The 19,899-nt window shown below is 44.3% G+C and overlaps 2 protein-coding genes across 4 annotated transcripts in view; one reads left to right on the top strand and one right to left on the bottom strand.

Moving 5' to 3' along the window:
* The window catches only part of LOC120812333 (frizzled-3), a 22,671-nt gene extending 10,900 nt beyond the window's left edge, over positions 1 to 11,771 (top strand). For all 3 annotated transcript variants that reach the window (XM_040168218.2, XM_040168234.2, XM_040168226.2), the window contains exons 3-11: positions 5,079 to 5,275; positions 5,526 to 5,828; positions 6,010 to 6,172; positions 6,531 to 6,830; positions 7,041 to 7,292; positions 8,489 to 8,637; positions 8,731 to 8,845; positions 9,295 to 9,449; positions 9,542 to 11,771. In XM_040168218.2, coding sequence (XP_040024152.2) covers positions 5,079 to 5,275; positions 5,526 to 5,828; positions 6,010 to 6,172; positions 6,531 to 6,830; positions 7,041 to 7,292; positions 8,489 to 8,637; positions 8,731 to 8,845; positions 9,295 to 9,449; positions 9,542 to 9,761 — 1,854 coding nt within the window. In that variant the 3' untranslated portion in view covers positions 9,762 to 11,771. The remainder of the gene's footprint in view (positions 1 to 5,078; positions 5,276 to 5,525; positions 5,829 to 6,009; positions 6,173 to 6,530; positions 6,831 to 7,040; positions 7,293 to 8,488; positions 8,638 to 8,730; positions 8,846 to 9,294; positions 9,450 to 9,541) is intronic.
* On the bottom strand, positions 11,687 to 19,899 carry kif28 (kinesin family member 28). Its single transcript, XM_078085093.1, has 26 exons — positions 19,640 to 19,899; positions 19,108 to 19,299; positions 18,853 to 18,903; positions 18,570 to 18,722; positions 18,134 to 18,253; positions 17,867 to 17,974; positions 17,528 to 17,682; positions 17,348 to 17,459; positions 17,205 to 17,272; positions 16,903 to 17,045; positions 16,605 to 16,726; positions 16,356 to 16,446; positions 16,178 to 16,238; positions 15,834 to 15,957; positions 15,420 to 15,555; positions 15,205 to 15,323; positions 14,982 to 15,089; positions 14,767 to 14,859; positions 14,329 to 14,469; positions 14,184 to 14,254; positions 13,975 to 14,109; positions 13,592 to 13,758; positions 13,161 to 13,255; positions 12,756 to 12,888; positions 12,534 to 12,667; positions 11,687 to 12,301 (listed from the first exon to the last, which is right to left on the bottom strand). Exons 1-26 carry the CDS (start codon positions 19,796 to 19,798, stop codon positions 12,143 to 12,145), a joined length of 3,150 nt encoding a protein of 1,049 aa, XP_077941219.1. The 5' UTR covers positions 19,799 to 19,899; the 3' UTR covers positions 11,687 to 12,142.

The following is a 19,899-nucleotide window of genomic DNA, read 5'->3' as shown; positions in this document are numbered from 1 at the left end:
GAGATAGCAGGAGTTGTCGCTCGAGATTAAATCCAACCCGTAAAATTTGGGAAGAGCAGCTTGAAAAGGAAACAATGCTGAGTGAATAAAATGGAGAACAGGAGGTGAGCTGCAGCAAAGAGACTGAGATGGAGGCCTTATTCTACTAACCCATTGCATTAGCATTTCATTTTATTTTATTTTATTACTTGTGCACTGCTGTCTTGTCTATTGTTACACTGTCTACTGCCACGCACCAACCGCCAAGACAAATTCCTTGTATGTTTGACATATTTTGGCAATAAATGTTTCCTGATTCCTGAAAAAAAAGAGCGATCTAGTCGCAGTGAAGAGGCAGAAACCAACGGAACATTAGTTCCTGCATAAATTGAGTATTTTAGTCATGAACCTGCAGGAATGTTGCAGGGATGTTACATTGTAGCTAACTAATGTGATGATGTGGTCTGACAGCATTTGTGCTGTAGGCCCCGACCGACCGATTTGAAAGTGAGTTACTATGTGAGAGTTGCGCGAGAGGAAGAAAAGGCGCTGCCGAGCATGTGAGTGTGTCCAGATGGACTTTCGCGAGGTTTAGCGGCAAAATAAAATGATATTAACCTTTCTAAATGTCACCTTAAGTGGTGCAAGACATGATACATCGCATCTACCAGTGCATTAAAAGATCAACATTTAAATCCTTTTAATGTGCAGGTTTAAGGGATTGAGGTTACTTATTTGTTACTTGATGGACCAGAGTCCGTGCACAAACATTTCCATGAAAACACTTATTTGCAAAACATGCATACCGCTAGCTTTTTTTACCAGACATAAAATGTTCCAGATTTTTTCCTCATGAAAACCCTTACCATTTGATATTGAGTGGTTCATGGGTCATAATTATGGGCTGAAAGCCCTCTTAAGATTTAGAAATGTAACAAAGTCAATGAACCTCATATAAACATAATACACACTATATTTGAAAATCCCAGATCAGATAAGACATCTTTGATTTTCCCCGTTTAACACCAGAACACAAGGCTGGAGCGTTTTTTAAAGCAGGCATTGCTGCCAGTTCAGGAGCTGTATTTTTGGAGGCTTAGACCCCAACCGCTTGTCACCTTGATCCGACCACAGCACAAAGCTGGGGAGAGTTTGAGGAAGTATGCATGTGTGTGCGTCTCAGGTTCTCACACTCTAAACACACGTTCCAATCCATTTGACTCCCTAATCCACCGGGAAACCGCCACTCTATTCTCCCTGCCATTCCAGTTTTTCTCCTCTTCTCCTCCCTCCCTCCCTCCTCCACTTGTGAATGTATGAGTTTCTGCCGTTGGCTCACTGGCACACAAACGCATGCCTACACTGGCTCAATGACCCACAATCTGAACACACTACTCAAAGATATTACCAAAATACATTTAGGTTTTCCTGTTTTGGATATGAATCTACACCAACGCAACCCAAACCATTCTTTTTTTTTTTACCTCATAGAGTGAGGGAGGAGGGAGGGAGAACGTGTCATTACTTTGATAACCAGCTTTAAAAACATTTGGTGTTGATTTTTTTTTTTGTGGATACGCCAATTTTGAATATGGGCAGAGTTGTCAACTGTAAAAATCCTAATATATAAACCATGAAATTAGCATGAACCAAACAGCCTTCATTTAGTTGTCATAAGTGTCTAATTCTCAAAGTCTTTTGTTGTGTAGAAAAGTATGTAAAAAAAATTGCATATTGTGGGATTTGGGATTTTTGAGAAGCCATTGAAAGGTTATTGGGGGTTGATGATCAATAACTTTAGAATATCTATAACAATAGTTTTTTTGATATTACTGACTTGATGTAACATGTTAAAGTGTATATGCTTTAATCCGTAGCACATCCACTAAACCAGTACTTTATTCAATCAGAAAGGTCCCGGTTATTGGTGCCTAAAAGCGGAATTGCTGGCATTACGTGGCTGTGAATCATATGACTCTTTATTCTGTCTGTGTTTGGGCTATTTCAGGTTTTCTTTGTCGTTTTTCAGCTGGAAGGTTTTTCTTTCCTTGTATTTTTTTCTCCCCCCCCCTAGGTTTCTTTGGAGACGGGGAGTAAAGAGAAAGAAACTTAATCCCTCTATTGAACAAGAGGTGGACCAGTTGGAGTCTTTTTTTCTCATTTTCTTCTGTGTCAAAAATCCCACCCTGTTTCCTATTCCGAGTGCTCCCAATTTAGGGCAAACACTGGTACGCACAAATGTCTCGTTTAGTTGATTATAAACCTCTTCCACCATTGTCTGTTAACCTACCAGCATTTTTAGTGGATATGCTTTTTATTTTAGTATGTTTCAAATGTAAATTAGCTGTTGTGGTTGACTGTAGCTGGAGAATGTTGGGGTTCCCATTATTGTTGGGCTTATTAAAAAGGTATTTCAGTTAAATGAAGCGGGAGATTCTTTTCAGATATTGTAAACAATGGTGGTCGGACAGAGAGACAAACCGATGCACAGAAACCGCAGCCATACTAGAGAGGACTAATGATAATAGTAGCTGTGGATACTAGATGTAATCATGAACCAGTACCGATACTGCAGCTCCCCCGTGTTGGAGCACTGCAGATCTGATTGGTTTTGTATCTGTTGATGTGAGATTGGGCTGGAAGCCGATGCACTACATTTACTCTCTACGTTCTTATCTTCCATCCTTTAGTAGCAGTCTGCAACCTCAGGGCTTTTCAGCTTTCCTTTCCCTTCTTTTCCATCACAATTGCCGACAAAATGCCAGACAAGTCCCTCTAGTCGTCCTCCATGGAAGGCTGATCGCCGCCCCCCTCGTTTCTCATTGGGTGGCACAGTTAGGACACTTAATATCAATATTCTCTTTCTGGTGGGCGATGCGGGGCAATTTGCCCTGACTGGCAGAATAATTGCTCACAGATATATGCACACATGCATGAGATGAGCAGGCACACAAGAGAAAACACGATAACTGGGCCATATACTTGCCCAGAATACAAGAACAATGACACCCACACACGCGCGCACACACACATATACATGCAAACAAGCCTAACCCCACATGCACAGGAGAAATGGGCAGAATGGGGACACACAAAATGGGAGTCGTACTCATATTCGCTGTCGAGTTACTAGGAGGAGACTCAAAGAAAGGCTTCACTCTGCTGGGCAGTGAGACACACTTGGACAGAGAAAAAGAACTAGCACTTAGTTAAGTGTGGCCTCGGGCAAATACCAGAAGTATGAGTAAGAGAGGTTGACAGACGAGGACAGAGGGATCATCATGTTCACATCCTAATGTACGGTAACTCAGACACATTATAGCATATTTATCTTAACTAGTCACCAACACCACACTATAAAGTGTAGGAAGGAGTGTTCGGGCACACTGCCGCATGTTCACTGTTATATTACCTCTTATTTAATGGGACTGTAGCCACTGCACTCAATGTAATATTTACACTATTCGTTATTTAGAAAATGCCTATTTTATCAGGTACACTTACTCAAGACATATTTAAGAAATTGAATACAACACGTATTCCAAAAGATCGGCTTTGACATAGTTTATAAAAAACCTTCTGGCCATAGTGCTAAAACATTGAATCGTGTTTAAACCTCTGACAGCGGTTATCCAGGTCTGTCTCGTCTGGTGGTTTAGTCCACGATCAAAACTCCTGTGCTCCCCGTCACTACACAGTGAAGCTCGCGTGTCCACAAACTACGAAAAAAAACACACGAGTTGTGAAAAAAGTGTGAATTGTTGAATGGAACCGAGTGGTTTGTGTGTGCATGCGTACATTTTTTTCCGTGCGAAGCTCCAAACTATGTCACACAGCTCATGCTCCACTTCACCCATTTACTGGTGGAACATCTCCACAATGTAGAGATGTAGAACACAGCAATTGAAAAACGATCAAAACATACTCGCAAGGCTCCACACAGAAACATTAAAACACACACACGCACGCTCAATGATGCATGGGTATTTGCACAAATGCACTCATACAGTCGGTAAGCATACTGTAGCTTTTGTGGGAAGCAATCAATGTAAGTGCACTGTTTTGTGTCCCCATGTACACATATTTGATATACACTCGTGGTTCTAGTCTCCATTCGTTGCTGTCACGGTTCTGCTCTGATTTCTCTCGTGAAAGCTGCATTCAATGCTTCGCTTTAGTGAAGCTGGATGATTTGAAATGTTAAAAGGCTGATTAGATACAGGTCACTTTGCACACATAACCCTAAAAGCACAATGTGCACATACTGTGGCTGGCGGTTGCTGATGATGTATGAGCACATCACTAAGCTATGTTGAATATATCAGGTGTGCACATTGCACAAAAGCACAAATGTAAGTGTTTGTTTAAGTTGTCAGACAATCACTAAGGCTTTGTAAAGTTATTTTTAAAATATCACAGCCGTTTCCAACCCACCAACAAAGTGTTCCTCTCTTGATAGTTATCATCATTAAAACGTACTAGTTCTCTTTTCGTATGTAATTCACAAACAACGACTTGAGAGAAAAAGTTTTCTCAAAAATGCGTATATCCTGACAAATCTCTGCACGTATCTTAAAATGACACATTTTCCTGTTTTTAAAGTCCTAATTTGTTTTCTGAAGAGCTGGATGAATAATTCACCTGTCAGCGTGAGCAGAAGTAGCCGGCGGCTATCTACAGAAAGAGTGGTAGCGCTAACTGCTCCCATACGGAGCATGTTTCCTCAGGGAGCTGTCCTTTCAGCGGCCCGAAGGTCACACGCCGGACTCCTGATTGTCATAACTGATCATCTTTAGCGTGTTGGTTGCCCTGCTGGTTGTTGGTTCAGTGGCTCAACCTTTGCCGTCCCTCCAAGGGATGTTTGGTAATATGATTGCTATGCTACATATTTCATGAGCCTCTAAATATTGATGGAGTAGTATCCGTTGCAGCAGTGGAGTTGGAACACATCTGAAGGATGTGTGCATGGTTGCAAGACAGCTTTGAGACCTTTTGTATGATTACGATGCACTATTAGCCAAATCCAACTGTCACACTGTAGCTTTTTTTGGCAGGTTAAAGCATAAATTAAAAACTAAATAAATGTCTCTGCTTTGCAGCCTTTCCATCCCATCGTGAACCTGGTTTGCAGTGCTGACCTGAGGATGTTCCTGTGTGCTCTGTACGCTCCGGTGTGCACGGTGTACGGCCAGGTGTCCCTACCATGTCGATCCCTCTGCCAGCAGGCCAAGGATGAGTGCCACAAACTCATGGAGGTATTTGGATTGGACTGGCCGGACGACATGGAATGTAACAGGTGTGTATGAGGTTATATTTCCAAAAACGACTCATGCAGGACAATAAAAACAATGTGGTGACAAACAAGGTGCTGGATGTGAGATGATACAGCTGATACTATTTCTTTTTCTTTGTGATTATGCTTGTTATAAGGCTTTTGATATATCCGTTTTCACTGATAGGTGTTTATTATATCACGTGATATATCAATATCAATGAGGCTAAATTGATAGTAAATTAAGCTGCATTATTTAACTTTAATTTTTCAGGTTCCCAGACTGTGACGAGCCGTATCCTCGTCCAGAGGACCTCCTAACAGGGACGGACACCACCGACCAGTCGTCCATGACTGTCCAGAGAGATTACGGGTTCTGGTGCCCCAGAGAGCTAAAGATCGACCCAGACCTGGGCTACACGTTCATGGGCAAAAAGGACTGTTCTGCCCCATGTCCCTCAATGTTTTTCAGCAAGCAGGAGCTCAATTTTATCCGCTACTTCATAGGAGTTGTCTCCATTGTCTGTCTGTCGGCAACTCTCTTCACCTTCCTGACGTTCCTCATCGATGTTACCAGGTTTGCATGGTCGATTGTTGTAGAACATCTAGTATCAATTAGCTTGAGTTGGACCACTTCCAAAGAAGAAAGAAAATGACTTGTAAAATCATTTAATCAATTTTATATAAAATATATTTCAAAAGTAAGGGGAAAGAAAATGTATTGTTTTATACTTTTTGAATTTTCTTTTTTTTTCTAGGTTTCGATACCCTGAACGGCCAATAATCTTCTACGCCGTGTGCTACGTCATGGTGTCACTGGTTTTCTTTCTGGGCTTCCTGTTGGAAGACAGGGTAGCGTGCAATGCAGTCAGCCCTTCCCAGTTCAGAGCTCCAACCATAACACAGGGCTCACACAACAAGGTGAGCGGTTACTCATCACAATAACATCAGACACCGTACCAGTATGGAGTATAAGATAAAGTAAGATAATCCTTTATTAGTCCTCCAGCGGGGGAATTTACAGGATTTACAGCAGCGTATGTATGTACTTATTAGCCATTTACATTATACCGGTTAGATCCTGTGAATTTAGCCAGTTATATTCTGACGATTGATCATTGAACATTTAAGTAGCAATTTCAAGACACGTTTAACACATGATTGGTTAGTAGAGTTGTATTATATAGTTTAATTGATCATAAATTAACCTTTTTTAGGAGTTGATGACATTTGACCCCTTATTGATTACAAGCTCTGGTTCCTACTCTCTCTCTCTCAGGTATGCACGCTGTTCTTCATGGTCCTATATTTCTTCACCATGGCCGGCAGCGTATGGTGGGTCATACTGACGATCACTTGGTTCCTGGCCGCTGTGCCTAAATGGGGCAGTGAGGCCATTGAGAAGAAAGCCCTCCTCTTCCATGCCGTTGCCTGGGGGGTCCCAGGGGCCCTGACTGTCACCCTGTTGGCCTTGAACAAAATTGAAGGAGATGGGATCAGTGGAGTGTGTTTCATAGGGCTGTATGACATAGACGCCCTGAGGTGGTTTGTTCTGGCACCGCTCTGCCTCAACGTGGCGGTGAGTACAGTCAGATGATTAATGGGTGGGTGGATGAAAGGATGGGTGAGGGGATCAAATGAAGCACGAGTTTTTGTTGACTGGAATTATGGAACGATTGATTGATTACTTAATGGCTTGGTGGATGTTTGAGAGTCTACCAGATCTTTTAAGAAAAGACAAAAACACTCATTTTGTGTTTTTGGCCACTGACTCATTTCCTCTCTTCAGGTGGGTGTCACTCTCCTGTTAGTCGGGATTGTGGCTCTGAACCGGGTGCGCATGGAGATCCCTCTGGAGAAGGAGAACCAGACCAAATTGGTCAAGTTCATGATCCGAATGGCAGTGTTCTCTGTGCTCTACCTGGTTCCCTTGTTGACCGTGATCGGGTGCTACCTGTACGAACACACCTACCGGAACAATTGGGAGACAACATGGATGGAGGAGAACTGCAAGCGCTATCACATCCCCTGCCCGTACAAGGTAACAGTCAACAGTAATCTAAAGATATTTTAGTGATGAATAGCTTGCAAGGAGCGCGGCCCACGTCACTCTGTACTTTCTTTATCTTGTAGATTCCCCCAGATATTACAAGATAAATATCTTTGTTGCGTAGCTCATCAATGCTATCGCATTGCATGCTGTGTGAAAACAGTCTTCTCAGCTGGACATCAAAAAAAAAAAAGAAAACGCAGACAAACTCTTGATAGGAAAGAGACGTGTGTGGCTGAGTGAGTAGGTATTTGTGGAGGGCAGAGAGCAGTATGCATCATTAGCTCAGCTAATACAGCTCTCAAGACCAACTCCACACAAACTACCCTCTCTGTCTCTGTCTCTCTGCTGGTTCTCACACAGTGCCGGTCTCTCTCTCTCAGGGCCTGCTCAGTCAGTCATGCTCTGCTGCGTGTACTCTGTAACGTCTTTGTGGGAGTTGTGAAGAGTCGTGGGAGTGTGGAGTTTCATACAGTCCGGCGCTAGATTAATATCCAAATAATATGTCCACAATGCAAAACAAATCCAACCCACTCAAATGCATCCTCACCACATCTCAAATTAATTGTAAAATGTCAATGCTTTTACCGCATGCGGTAAAATTTCCATCATTGCCGTTACAGCAGTTTAAATGTGTCAGCTAATTTGTGACTGACAGCCTTTATGAGACGGGGGGGAGGCAGGTGCAAGTGCTTATGTTACTGCGTGTGCATCCATGTGTCTGTAGCTGTTAGTGTGAGAGCTTTTAGAAAGACCCCCTTTACGTCCTATTGTACCTCTGGAATTTCAATATTGCTGTGTGTTATATGATCTTTACCCCGGGGGGGTTTCTGTGCAAATGTCTGTCTTTGTAAGAGGCTACAGTTGCATGTTTTGGGATAATTGAAAATTCTGTGGCCATTGTTTGTTTTTGTGTCTGCGTGTGGGTAAAAATAAAAACCCCGACTTAGGGGTGAACTGTTGTATACCTCTCTTTTAGATATGCCGTGTACTGCACCACAACGGAGATGTTCTCTCTGTTCTGGTGCAGTACTCTTCTTTCAAGACTTGCCCGTACTTACCGACCCCCACAGCTGCACATCTCCTGCCCTCTGGTGGGAGATGACGTGTACTTCAGACAGTTGCCCAGGCAGTCAGGCTGTGTTGATGCACGTATGATGTTTATCATATTCCCGCTCTCTCTCTAGGTGGAGCAGACCAGACGACCAGCCATGGTGGTGTTCCTCGTTAAATATCTGATGATGTTGGTAGTGGGGGTCCCCTCTGTGTTCTGGGTGGGCAGCAAGAAGACCTGTTTTGAATGGGCGAGCTTCCTGCAAGGGCGCAGACGCAAAGAGTAAGAAGAGCGACAAACAGACTCACACGCTATTTATTTCCTACTGTCTGCCATAATTAAAACCGCTGCCCTCCGTCACCCTCCTCTCTGCAGTAGTGGGGTAAACGAGTCTCGCCAGGTGTTGCAGGAGCAGCCTGACTTTGCCCAATCTCTGCTGCGTGAACCCAACACCCCCATCGTTAGGAAGTCCAGAGGAACATCCACTCAGGTAGGAATGCCACGACAGCAGTGATAATGAAGCTTCAAAAGCAATCGTTGTATTACTGGTTGTGGAAGCAACAGAATAGCCATTGTAGCATAATTTAAGCTCTAAATACCAAAAACCAGATCGGTGTGAATCCTGCATATGTCAGCTTTTCATAAGAAAAGGTCTATGCTGGTAAAAATACTATCTGTTGACGTTGTTAATAAATATTTTGATGACAAACTATACTGAGACATTCCTATATATATATATAACAAAATGTCTTGACCTACTATTCTTTGACTTTCATTACATTTACATGTCGGACTGTAATATGACTTCGGACAATTTTCTATGAGGTTTTACTCCATTTGACTACTTTTTAAATTACATGGTAGTAGTCGATGGGAACAGTAAAAAGCGCTTCGGTGACACTTATCCATAAATCCATCGTGCCTGTCATCTTTCTTTAGGGCACATCTACCCACGCCTCATCCACCCACTTGGCCGATCTTGATGAACCAGTCACAACTCACCATGGCAACCCTACATCCACCAGGAGTAAGGCCAGCAGTGTCCACAGCAAGGGCAGCTACCACGGCAGCCTGCGCCGCATTAGAGACGACAGGTAGAGCAAGAAATCCGTGACTTCCTCTTCGTCTGTCAAAGGTTGTGAATTAAATGAAACTACAACACTCAACCTTGCCTGTCCTCTCTCAGGAGTGATACTGTGGCTTGTCGAGGCACAGAGCAGCGCAGTTTCCATGGCAGCATGCCACGTCTCGACCACCCGCTCTCCGCTCACAGCAGCCTCCATCAGATAGACGGCTCAAGGCACGGCAGCCAGCGAAACATATGTGAGGCCCCGTCAACCCTCATCACCCACGGAACAACAGGAGGTGAAAGTCAAGCTTCCGAGAAGGACGGCACCAGTGCGTGAGAAGATATTTTTGTACGGATGTTGTCAACGCCTTTTAAAGGAAGACTTGCCCTTCGGCTGATACGCGCCCGTTGTTTGGTGTCCACTTGGTTCTTTCTCTGTGAAGGTGGAGAATGCACCTGTGAGTCCTGTGGTGGTGATTGTGGGCGTTATTTCCTTAATCATTCATCAGCAGTGTGGCTAACACGGTTCAGTCGGTGACCTTTACAGATCTTTGTTAAAAAGGTTCACTGAAAAGCTGAAGTTTGTTTACATCATTTTTTTAATTTACGTGGTAAGTCCCCTGAATGCTTGACTCAAAACGACACACGTGACGCTTTCATCTCATTCTGGTTGAGTCTGACCAGAGCTGGCACTGGACAAGAAACACTGAAAAACTGGGAAGGAGAAGTCTTCACACGTCACTGAAATCAACACTTCGACTTATGTTGGTGTGATTTCCAAATCCAGATTTTTCACGGATTTACATGAATACTATTAAATGTGTGAACACTGCCTAGTATTGCTTTCATAACAATCTTAACGGATTTTCCCAAATTGTGGTCATGTCTGGACCTATTTGAGTGTCAACTTTTTATTTGCTCTCGACTGCAGCTCTTAACAATGTTTAACTTTGTGTGGCATCCAAGACCGATAAATATGGGCTTAATGTGAAATCGTGGACCTCTGTGGTTAAATTAATATTTTTATACTGTGAAAATTGTCTGTCCGCTGCTGAAAGCTTCATTAAGTGAAGTGTTTGAAACTTATTCTCCCCTCCAGTGGTGAACAGAGAAAGTGTGATGGAGGAAGCTGAAGTATTTGTATAATACAGAATGTAAAGGTGCGGTTTCAGAGAGAAAGATGCGGACATGATCGGGTGAAATGAGTTGGAATAATGTTTGCATTTAGAAAAACACTAACATTTATTTTAGGTCAACCTGCCTTTTGGCCTCCGAAAAACATTTAAGCATAGAGGCATTAGCTTTACAGATGGCAAAGGCAGCTTTGGACAAAAGCGAGGTGACAATTAACTTGATTCTGTTGAATCAAAAAGTTAAACAGAATTGCTACTTCAAGTACTGATACTAGTTAGCTGATATCCAGAGAACTGTAACCCAAATTCAAGTACACATGCATCACTTCAATCAAGCCTCATGGCTGTAAAGACCATAGTGCACTATAACAAAAAAGTGCTTTTATTCTGAAATCTGTCTCACACGCAGAAAGGTTGTGACGGTGCTCATTTCTAATGTAATTTACACCACTGATCTCTATGTACCCAAACTGCTTCTGTACGGTCTGCATGTTTTGTCCGAACATAGAACTTAGACTTGCCCAAAGAGGTGCAGACTACTGGCAGTGAAACTAGACGCGTTTGCTAATTGCTACATTTTTCAAACTCATAGTAAATTTGAGTAAATGTTAAAGTGCACTGTATATTGTAAATATTTTCTAATGGTTTTGTGTTTTGTTCCTAAGACCCAATTGACCTACCTCACCTGTAACCTCAGCCTTCTCTCTACATAGCAATCTCTCTGGCCTTTCACCGCTGCCTCTCATCGGTCCGCCTCATTTATAGATTTCCGTCCACACATTTTTAGCATCTCGTGACCAACCATCTACTGTCAGTTGCCTGCCCTCATCTGTTGTATATAGATGCTCGGTCCTACCCGATGACTAATCTGCCTCTCCTCCTACGCCCATGCTCCTCTTTTTTTGGACCTATAGCTAAACTGTCTGTACGCAATTTACCTCTGAATTGGACATTACAATGACCGATGTTTTAAACAGCGCCATTGAACTCTTCATTTCTGCTGTTAAATATCTCATTCTTGTTAGTTTACCGTAATCTAAGGAAGAACAGCTTTCCTTGATGTCACACATTCGCTTGGAAATAGGACGTTAGTAAGGAGGGTAAAAAAAAAAAACGTGAATTTTGAAACTTGTATTTGCCTTTTAATTTATTTGCAGTATGGAACTGTAATGACTTATTTTACATTCAGTCTAATAAACATTTTACAGACTTCAGATCTGTTATTGTGGTAATACTAAACGTGTACTATTTACTCTACAGCTGGTGATGGTGAAGTGGTTGAGGATGCTGAATAACCTCTTTAGAGAAAGAGGAATTGCTGCTACTTATGGAATTTAACGCGCTCATCTAACCGACTAATGTAACCATCTTTTATGGCTCTTGTGGATATTACAAATTTCAATCACGTGTAAAAGTCCAGTTTGGTGCCACATTTCTTGAGCTGGTTGGACAGCGATATGTAAAACTTTGTAAATAGCAACTTGGAAAAGAAAATATCTACACACACACACAATACTTGTTGTAGAATCTCTGCAGTGTTAACCAGAGAATTCACCTTCTTAATAATTTGTGAAAGATTAATCAGTCAAGACCAGATTCCCGATCGCTCTCGTTTCCGGCGAACAATGGCGGCGACGTCTTGTTTCAGTGTGGAGACGCTCTGCTCCAGCTGTTCGGAGAAGTCCCTCAGCAGACGATTCTGCTCGTCCACAAAGAGTCTGAGGCCCACCAGGTCGGACTCCTCCTGAAAACCACAGTTAACCGTACAAATGTTACTATGCACACACTGCATTCTACTGGTTACCTTTCCAGATAGCTACACAAACAAATGTTACTCCGGGCAGCTCACTGTAATCTTACTAAAACTTTTCTTTCACTAGTAGATCTGTGTGCCTGATCGTTCCGTGTTTTTCAAATGTTGAATCCGGTGGGTAAAATGCTCCCTAATAGCGATGCTGCAGGCATTGCATACGTACACTGGGCCTGTGTCTGCGCAGGCGCTGCAGCTGACCCCTGACTGAGGTCATGCTGTGGTAGAAAACTTTGAGGGAACGAGCGAACTCCGCATCACAGCTGGGACGCAGCGACCGCCCGCGCACACCCTCTGCCCCTAACACGGGGAAGGAAATGTCACATCAAGGATATTTAGTTTATGAATGGGATTTCAATCAACACTCTGTTGTGTATGTTTCTGTTACCATTCCGAGCTGCGTTGAGTTGTTCTCTCAGACTTTGATTTTCTTTTCTCAGTGAAGCATTAACACTCCTCAGTTGCTCCAAGTCCTGTTGAAGCGCTCTCGCTGAAAGGCCGAGCTCTGGCGAGTCCACGAGCTGCAACAATGCATAGATTTATACGAGCACGGAAATGTTTACCTCAGGAGTTCTCCTTCGGATGCAACATGACATCTTGCCTGTGCCAGTCGTTGGGAAATTCTCTAATATCCAGATCTAGATCCATGATTTTATATATCTGCTGTCTTGACTAAATGTATTCGATTGCAAATGTATCGTTTTGAATCTTTAATAAAGTGTCTTAAGCAGCTTTAGAAACAAAGTGACAAATCATTCCTGGAGTGACAATACAGACTGAAAATAAAACTCACTGCGGTGTCTGTTGGACCGGCCTCCTCCATGATAAAGATTCCCTCTGTAGTCATCCTCACTCCCTCCAGAGAAGATGTCAGGTCAGTACAACCCTCTGGAACAGATAACACCTATTCACTTGAATGACATAAGGACATCATGCACAGCAGAAAATGTTTCGAACTTGTCTCACGGGTGTGACATCGGTGTGGAAAATGAAATAATTCGATATTATCCCACTCTAGCTCATCTGCGTGTCTGAGGGAGGCATCAAAGCAGAATAATATCTGATCACTTTCATTTTGAGCTGCTGGTAATACATAAAATAAGCCTTTGATTACTGTGTATTTTATACTTCTATACAACATATTTATTTAACATGCACCTGTTCTATTAAATATTTGACTTAAATAAATAAAAAATGGAGACATCTCTCTCTGTTCATCCCCACCCTGAAGACCCCAGAGCTCCAGCACCACCGCGCTGCTCTGCAGGTAGTCCAACAGGCGTTGGGAGGTGTGCAGGGAGGCAAAGTGAGCTCGGTGGTCCAACAGAGGGTTGACGTTGTGCCACACAGCCGGGGAGAAGAGCGGCTGGATGCAATTAAACAACCTGAAACTGAGAGGGAGAGAAAAGCAAAGAGCAGTATCTCACTTTTAGCTGCATTGAATGCAGAGCCTGTTCATTATTCCTGCTTCCATCAGGACACTTCATGTCCAACCCTAACGTGCCTCGTTATTCATGTGCCATCCACAAATTCTCTGCATCCTTCCTGTACTTCAAATTGTCCCCAGTGCCTTGGACGTTCCTACATGAAGCCCCACACGCTCTCACCCGATTTGGACGCCTCTGTTGCGGGTCTCTCTGATCCAGCGGAGGCCACAACACTGCTCCAGGACCAGCTGGAAGTCCAGTCGTCGACCCAGTAACTCAGACGGGTCAATCAGAATGTCATCTTCACCCATAGGGCTGGAAGGTGAAAATGATTATTTCATATATATCAATGTGGTGTGAGCATGTGTGTGTGTGTGTGCATGTCATACAATCCAGTGGAGGTGCAGGGGATCAGCTGTGCTTGTAGAACAGCCTCCTCTGTGCCCTCTGACCCAAGCACCTGGCGACAGAGATTATAAAGCAAATTTGACGCCTGACAGTACTGACAGACGCGTCTCGTGTATAGCGGTGTACCTCGAGTTGCTCTTCCAGAGGGATGCGGAAGGCCAGAGACTGGAGCCAGAGGTGAGCCGTGCCCAGGAGAACGGGCTCCACAGGATCCCAGAAAGGGTCTTTATCTCTGGCTGAAGCAGCTGTAGACAGACCCTCTATTCTCTGACAGCAAGAACCAAAGACAAATACAGAGTTATGGCTCTGAAATGTTAAACTATTAATGCCAAGTCTGGGAATAGTATTTTAGAATTTTACAGTCAGGCTTCTATTTCATCAAGCCGCATTCCTTCTGAACATTAAATCTCGCTCAGACGGCTCTCTGGGAAACGCTTAAGTTATAAATACACAAAAAAACCTTCTGCATAATCCCATATTTCTGCCATTTTTACTAGGATGTTTTGTTTAAGGTACATGCTTTAAATATAATCTCTCACCACCATGTTCTCTGTATTTAATTACATTGTCTCCGTTATTCTCAACCTGGCGCTGCTGGTAGGCATCTTCCATCAGAAATTTACGGTTCACAAACTTGGCCTTGGACCACATCCATACCTGGGGAGGGAGTGTGAGAATAGTTTAGAAAAAGAAAAACATGACATAAGCTCCCGATGGACATTAGCGTTAAAAAGTGAGCGGCAATAAAACCTTACAGAGAAAGACAGAGATACACAAACCTGTTTGCTTCCCAAAGAGGTGACTCTGACAACAATCTCTTTCTGCAGGTCATGACCTTTTGAATCAGACAAGGCCAGATTCTTTATCTCCAACTTAAACTGCACCCCCTACAGTGTCAGATCAAGGAGAGTGAAGGTTTACTCATTTTTGAATAACAGTTAAATATATATATTAATCAGAATCAGCACCAATCTACAAACATGCTGCACCCGTGTGTGTTACCTTGTTCAGTTCCTGGCTCATCTGGTTGGCCTCGGCCACCATGGGCATCAGTTTGACGTAGTCGTAGAAGACGGCGAGCAGACTGGGGTCTGTGTGACTGGACCCAGCACCAGACTCGCCTTCGCACACACACACACACACACACATAAAACCTAACAAGTTCCCTTTCAGAAGACAAATCTCTGTTTCCTCCAGCTATGGATTCAGCGGCTTACCCAGGTGGATTCCCTCCGCAGCAGCCAGTTCAGACTGGAAGTAGTCGTAGTCGTAGCGGCTCCAGTCCTCCCCGCCCCTCTCAGAGGGGTAACCGATGAACAGATAGGTGCTGTTGGAGCCAAGAATCAGACGGTCCTGGAGGGCAACAGAAAAAAAGGAACACTGTTATACAATACTATGACATGTACATTACATTTTTATGACACAGTGCAAATACTTTTTTAATGAAACTCCATAATATAATAATATAATATAACGTGTGATATGGTATATTTATGAAAATACAGGACCTTTTGAAAATCTGTTTTGTATATATATATATATATATATATATATATATATATATATATATATATATATATATGCATGCCACGTAGTCATATCATAACGTTGGTGTATGTGTTGACACCCACTAGATGCTGCAGCTCGGTTGTCTGGAAGACGGTGTCGCCATTGACAATGACCTTTGACCCCGCCAGTGGGGTCACTGTTACCCGTCGCTGTTCATTTCTGAACACAGCATGACGCTCCTGGATCCTGACACACACACACACAGAAACCCACGTGGATGTGTTTGTAGGAGCAGAAAACACACTAATGCACATTATTTCATTCATTCAGGTTGCATTTTCTCGAGGATTACGGGGTTTGTAGCCTGCATGAGCAACAGGTTACAAATCAAAAGCAGTAATTAGACTAATCAAATCATGTCTACGCCGTTGCAGAAGGTCCATATCTTGATGTGATGCAAACTCACCCTAAGCCCCTGATAGAGATTGATCTTGGGGAAGAGTCACACAGGCCGATGTGCCTTTCCCCTGGAAGAATAAACAGTATCAATGAGTGGTAATAAACACGCAAATAACGGGATGACAAGCTGCTCTGTGATGTTCCACGAGACATTCGTCACAACACCAAGAAGGCGACAGAGTTACCCTCCTCAATGAAAAGCTTGACCACCCCCGACAGCTGAGCGTCCTCGTTGATGTTCAGGATGTAGGGATGCATCTGCATCATCCGTCGTTCCTGAGGGTTACGGAGACGGACAGCTGAACCTTACATGTGAAAATATGTATTTTACACGACATCTTTATATTCTGTCCTCATATGTTTTTTTGAAAGATTAAAAGCGTATCTCAAAATGCATGAGATCGAGATGCGTATTTAAATGTGTGCGCATGCACCTGTGTGATATTAGCATACTGCTGCTCCCAGTCCTTCAGCGCCTCCTGCAGGTGTTGTTCCCACAGAGTCTGGATGGCTCTGATCTGGAGCTCATTATGGGTGAGCAGCTGACGAAGCTCCTCTGAACACACACACACACACACACACACACACACACACACACACACACACACACACACACACACACACACACACACACACACACACACACACACACACACACACACACACACACACACATTTACCCTGGTCGGCCGAGTTGTAATCTATTCCATTTGATCCTAAAGTGGGCCTCACTGGTCTCGTCGTTAGCCCTGCGGCCCTCCTGCCCCAGCCGGCTCAGTCGCTGCAGCAGTCTGGCGTTCTCGGCTTTCAGCTCTTTGACCAGACGCTCGGTGGGGCTCTCATTCACCACCGCTCGGTTCTGGATGCGCTTGGCCCTACAGCGGCGAGGGAGGTGTGATGGAGAACGCACGAGTGGAACAGAGGAAAAGAGGGAAAGGCCAAGAAGCGAAAAAGAAGACGGGGGAAGAAGGGACATGACAACAACAACCTGTTGTAGAGGCGTTATTGTTTTTTGTTACGGTGGCTTGTTGTACCTCTCTGCATAGCGCAGGGTTGAGAGAGACTCCTCGTAGCAGATATCAGCGGGGCTCAGCGTGGCGATCTGAAATGAAAAACAACTACACTGCTTATAAGACATCGGTGTGCGCTACTAATATTTTCATAAAGTTCCTGTTACCATAACAGTGCGACTGTTGCCTCCCAGTGCCGACTGCAGCAGCTTGGTGAGAACGGAGTCCCTGTAGGGTATGTGGACAACCTTCCTCCCCACCGCCACATCAGCAAGCGAGCTGGAGAAGAGAGGAGGACGTGAATAATGGAACCTGAACGGGTGAAGTCGACTAAACAGCAGGCCAACCTGATGACGTTGCCCAGGGTGGTGAGGCTCAGGTTGATGGCCGTGCCCTCCTTGAGCCGATCAGCCTCCGACCCGGACGACCGCTGGCGTTCACTGCCGGCCAAGTCCACCAAGTTGATGTTGGACTGCTTTGTGATGCTCTCTTTGGAAAAAATCTGACAGGAAGTCACAGGGCTGTCATTCAAAAAAAAAAGATGATTGAAGACACCAGAGCGTGAGGACATATTCAAAAGGTACAGACGGAAACATCCTAAATAGATAACTCTGGTGATACCGTGCCAGACAAATCCAACTCTTGGAGAATGCGTGTTGTAGTGGGGAAGAATGTGGAGAATTTACCTGTTTGAGCTGGAGGATGATGAGCATGTGCGAGCGACTACTATTGGCGTTCATGTTAGTGGCAGCGGTGGTTCGGGTCCTGGTGCCCTGTTCCATCAACTGCTCCACCTACATTTAAAACAGTCACATGTTGTTTCTACATACAAGACGCACACTGAATTACACCTGAAATCATCTTATTGCTCAATTATACGATTGCAGAACACAGCTCCTGAGAAATGAGGACGTTTATCGATCCCTGGCTGTATGAACGCGCCTCTTCTCTACCTGTGTGGCGCTGTCACATGGCACTGTTCGAAGAGCCTCCACGTAGAAGCCCCTTTGCTGCTCCTCTCTGACTCGGAGTCCGCCTGGAGCACGAGACCCCCGGGACAGCAGATCAACCACCTGAGACAGAGAGCGGGGACAATATAAATGTATATATGCAGAGGTCAAGGAATCAGGGAGCATGATCTGCCAAGAGAGTGACTTCCTGATGAATGTAATAGCCAGAGAAAGAAGAGTTTCACACCAAAACAGAATAAATCAGAAGTAAAAGAGCAAAAGAAAGACAACTGTAGTTACTTGCTCATTGTAGATCTCCAGCATACTGAAAAAGACCTGTGTAGACATCAAAAAACTAAAAGATTGTTATGAAAATAACTAAAACAGCCCCCATACATGACGCTGAGTGAACGCCGACAGACAGCCACACACACTGTACCTGACACTGCCTGGTGTCCTGGTTCTCTCTGATGGCCTGAAATAGTCGCTCACAGAGTTTAGGAACCAGGCCTTTGTTGGGCCCATAGCCCACCATGGAATAACTCTTCCCCGAGCCGGTCTGCCCATAGGCCAACAGCGTCGCGTTGTAACCCTGCACACGCCGTTTAAGGACTTTTACGGTGAGGACGGATCCAAATTTGGGCAGAGAAATAGATTTGTGCAACTAGCACACACACAAAATCTGCAGCGCTGTGATAAAAATGCGAATACATGATGGTTACCTGCAGTGCGTTCTCCAGTATTCCCTCTCCCAGGTCCTGGAACACACTATTCTGGGGATTGACATTTCATGAGGTTGTGAGCAAATATTGTCCTGCTCAAACTCATTCTTAGTCTGACAGTCTATATTTATACTGCTCTAGATTCTAAACACGCTCCACGTGCATCTGCATGACCTCCTTGCTGCACAGGGTCAGCAATGTTGGTCATGATTCACCAACTGTTGGCCCGTTCTACCAGGAGGCTTTGACGCTGACCTGGTCGGCGTATCGCCCGCCGGGTTCTTCGGGCACGTAGAGGCCGCCGCTGTCTCGCGTGAAACTGCTGTGGGACCAGTAGGCGTAGTCGAAGGAGAAGGTACGACGACACTTGGATTCACGCGGGTCCTGGATGGTGATCGAGCTCGTCACCATGGAGACAATACACCTGCTGCCCGCGTCCCTCTCTCTCTGAATGGAGGAAAGAGATGAAGCGAAACGGAGAGATCAAGGTGGTTGGGAGGTCAAATTTGATGAAGGGAAGACTGATGTTCAGAGATAAACAACTACATACTAACAATTCATTCTATGAATGAATGAGAAATTTCAGTTGAATATTTGCTGCGGCACCGGATCCATTGTTTTTCATTGGAGCTCTACAACTGCACCCATTCATATCCAAAACTATTTCCAGCACAGGCTTCAGAGTAAACATTTACGTTACTCACGTTACAATAAACTCGTAAGGAAAACATAGATCGAAATTGATAAACCGATGACAGCCTTTAAAAGTGCCTGAAAAAACACTGACCTTGTTGAACGGTCGGACTCTGACGGCCACTTTGACACAGTCCTTGCTGTGCATGTCTGAGGCTTTAGCCCTCATGGTGCAGCAGGCGGGTATCAGCACAGGAGACACGCGGACTGAGTGATCAGCTCCCTCAGACAGCGTCAAATTACAAGTCGTCATGGACCCAATCGGGTCGGTGCGACGGGGAGTGTTCGGTCCATGTAAGCGCTTCGAGTTTCACTGAAAACACGATGGACAAACGGATCGGTTTCACCTGCTTC

The sequence above is a fragment of the Gasterosteus aculeatus genome, chromosome 12 (assembly GCF_964276395.1).
Source record: "Gasterosteus aculeatus chromosome 12, fGasAcu3.hap1.1, whole genome shotgun sequence".
Taxonomy (NCBI): Eukaryota; Metazoa; Chordata; class Actinopteri; order Perciformes; family Gasterosteidae; genus Gasterosteus; species Gasterosteus aculeatus.
Note: the sequence above shows the minus strand (reverse complement) of the source record. Positions and strands in the feature narration are given on the sequence as shown.